We start from the raw sequence: 1,501 nt of genomic DNA on the forward strand, positions 1-1,501 counted from the left end.
AAATATAAATAAATATAAATACGCAACGCCCCTCCTCTCTATCAGTACTACCTATGCAGCAAACGGATAGAAAGCCAGTTGCTGCTGCTGCTCTCCTTGATGCAGTTGCTGCTGCAGTTGCTGCTGCCGCTGCTGCAGCTCCTGCTGCGGTTGCTGCTGCAGCTGCTGCTGCTGCAGCGCCAGAGATGCGCACTGTGCAGCGGAGTCGAGCAAATGTACTAAAAGCAGCAGCAGCAGCAGCAGCAGCAGCGTAGGAGCAGCAACAACAACAATGTAGAAGCAGCAGCAGCAGCAGAAACATTGTAAGAGCAGCAGCAGCAGCGGCAGTGGAGAAGTAGCAGCAGTGTAGGAGCAACAGCAGCACTGCAACAGCAGCAGCAGCAGCAGCAGCAGCAGCATTAGCTGCGTTGCAGCAGAGGCAGCAAAGCAACTGCAGCGTCAGCCGTACATACACCCGGATGCAGCTAGAGTGCTGCGGCTCCCTTTGAATCACCTTCTGAAATCACATCTTTCAGCAGCAGCAGCATCAGCGACAACAACAACAACAGCAGCAGCAGCAGCAGCAGCAACAGCAGCAGCAGCAGTTTGCCTCGAGTTGTTCCTGCTACACATACCCCGCGGTATTTTCATCATGGGTTGGGGTTTATGTTTTTTTGTATTGTTATTAAAATTATTTATAAAATTAATTTATTAAATTATTTATAAAATTAATTTATTAAATTAATTTATTAAATGTTTCTTCTTTCTTTTCTTTTTGCTGCTGCAGGCGCCGCCGACTGCAGCGCCAGCGCGCGCTGCTGCTGCTGCTGCTGCACAGCATCTGCCTGTCTATGGCAATTTGTTTATCTTATAGAAGTAAATTTAAATTATTAATTAATTAATTTACTAAAATTAATTAAATTATTTAATATTTCTTCTTTTGTATGAATTTCGGGGGCCCCCAGTGCATGCAGTGGCAGGGGGGCCGAGGCGCCCTTATAAGGCTGTGCACAGCAGCAGCAGCAGCAGCAGCAGCAGCAGCAGCAGATCTTGCTGCTGCTGTTGAGATGCTTAGTGTCATTTTTTGCTGCTGATAATGCAGCAGCAACAGCAGAAACAGCAGCAGCAGCACTAGCGTGCACGCCTGTATGCTGCTGCCGTTGTCTTTGAGCTGCAACACTCGCCGCTGCAGCAGCAGCAGCAGCAGCAGCAGCAGCAGTAACAGCCGCAGCAGCAGCAACTAAGCTGCGGAGATGCTGCTGCTGCTGCTGCTGCTGTCTGCATCACCCATTGAAATCTGCTCGTCATTCAGCAGCAGCGCAGCAGATGGGGCCCCCCTGGGCCCCTGGTGGGCCCCCATCTGGGGCTGCAGCAGCAGCAGCATCAGCAGCAGCAGCAGCAGCAGCAGCAGCAGGTGTTGCTGCTCGTTCCTACCTCGAAACTGGTGATGAAGAAGAGCAGCAGCTTGCTGCTGCAGTGCAGCAGGTCGAGAGGCCCCCCCCTGTAGACTGCGGCATCTCTA

General features: G+C 51.2%; 1 protein-coding gene across 1 annotated transcript in view; it reads left to right on the forward strand.

Annotated features, from left to right (window-relative positions):
- Positions 1 to 1,305: 1,305 nt before the first annotated feature.
- Positions 1,306 to 1,501, forward strand: part of EMH_0012040 (uncharacterized protein) — a gene marked incomplete at both ends in the record, with an annotated part of 2,004 nt that continues 1,808 nt past the window's right edge. The window contains one exon of the mRNA XM_013499427.1: positions 1,306 to 1,464. Coding sequence (XP_013354881.1) covers positions 1,306 to 1,464 — 159 coding nt within the window. The remainder of the gene's footprint in view (positions 1,465 to 1,501) is intronic.

The sequence above is a fragment of the Eimeria mitis genome, genomic scaffold (assembly GCF_000499745.2).
Source record: "Eimeria mitis Houghton genomic scaffold, Emh_scaff431, whole genome shotgun sequence".
In the NCBI taxonomy this organism is placed as follows: Eukaryota; Apicomplexa; class Conoidasida; order Eucoccidiorida; family Eimeriidae; genus Eimeria; species Eimeria mitis.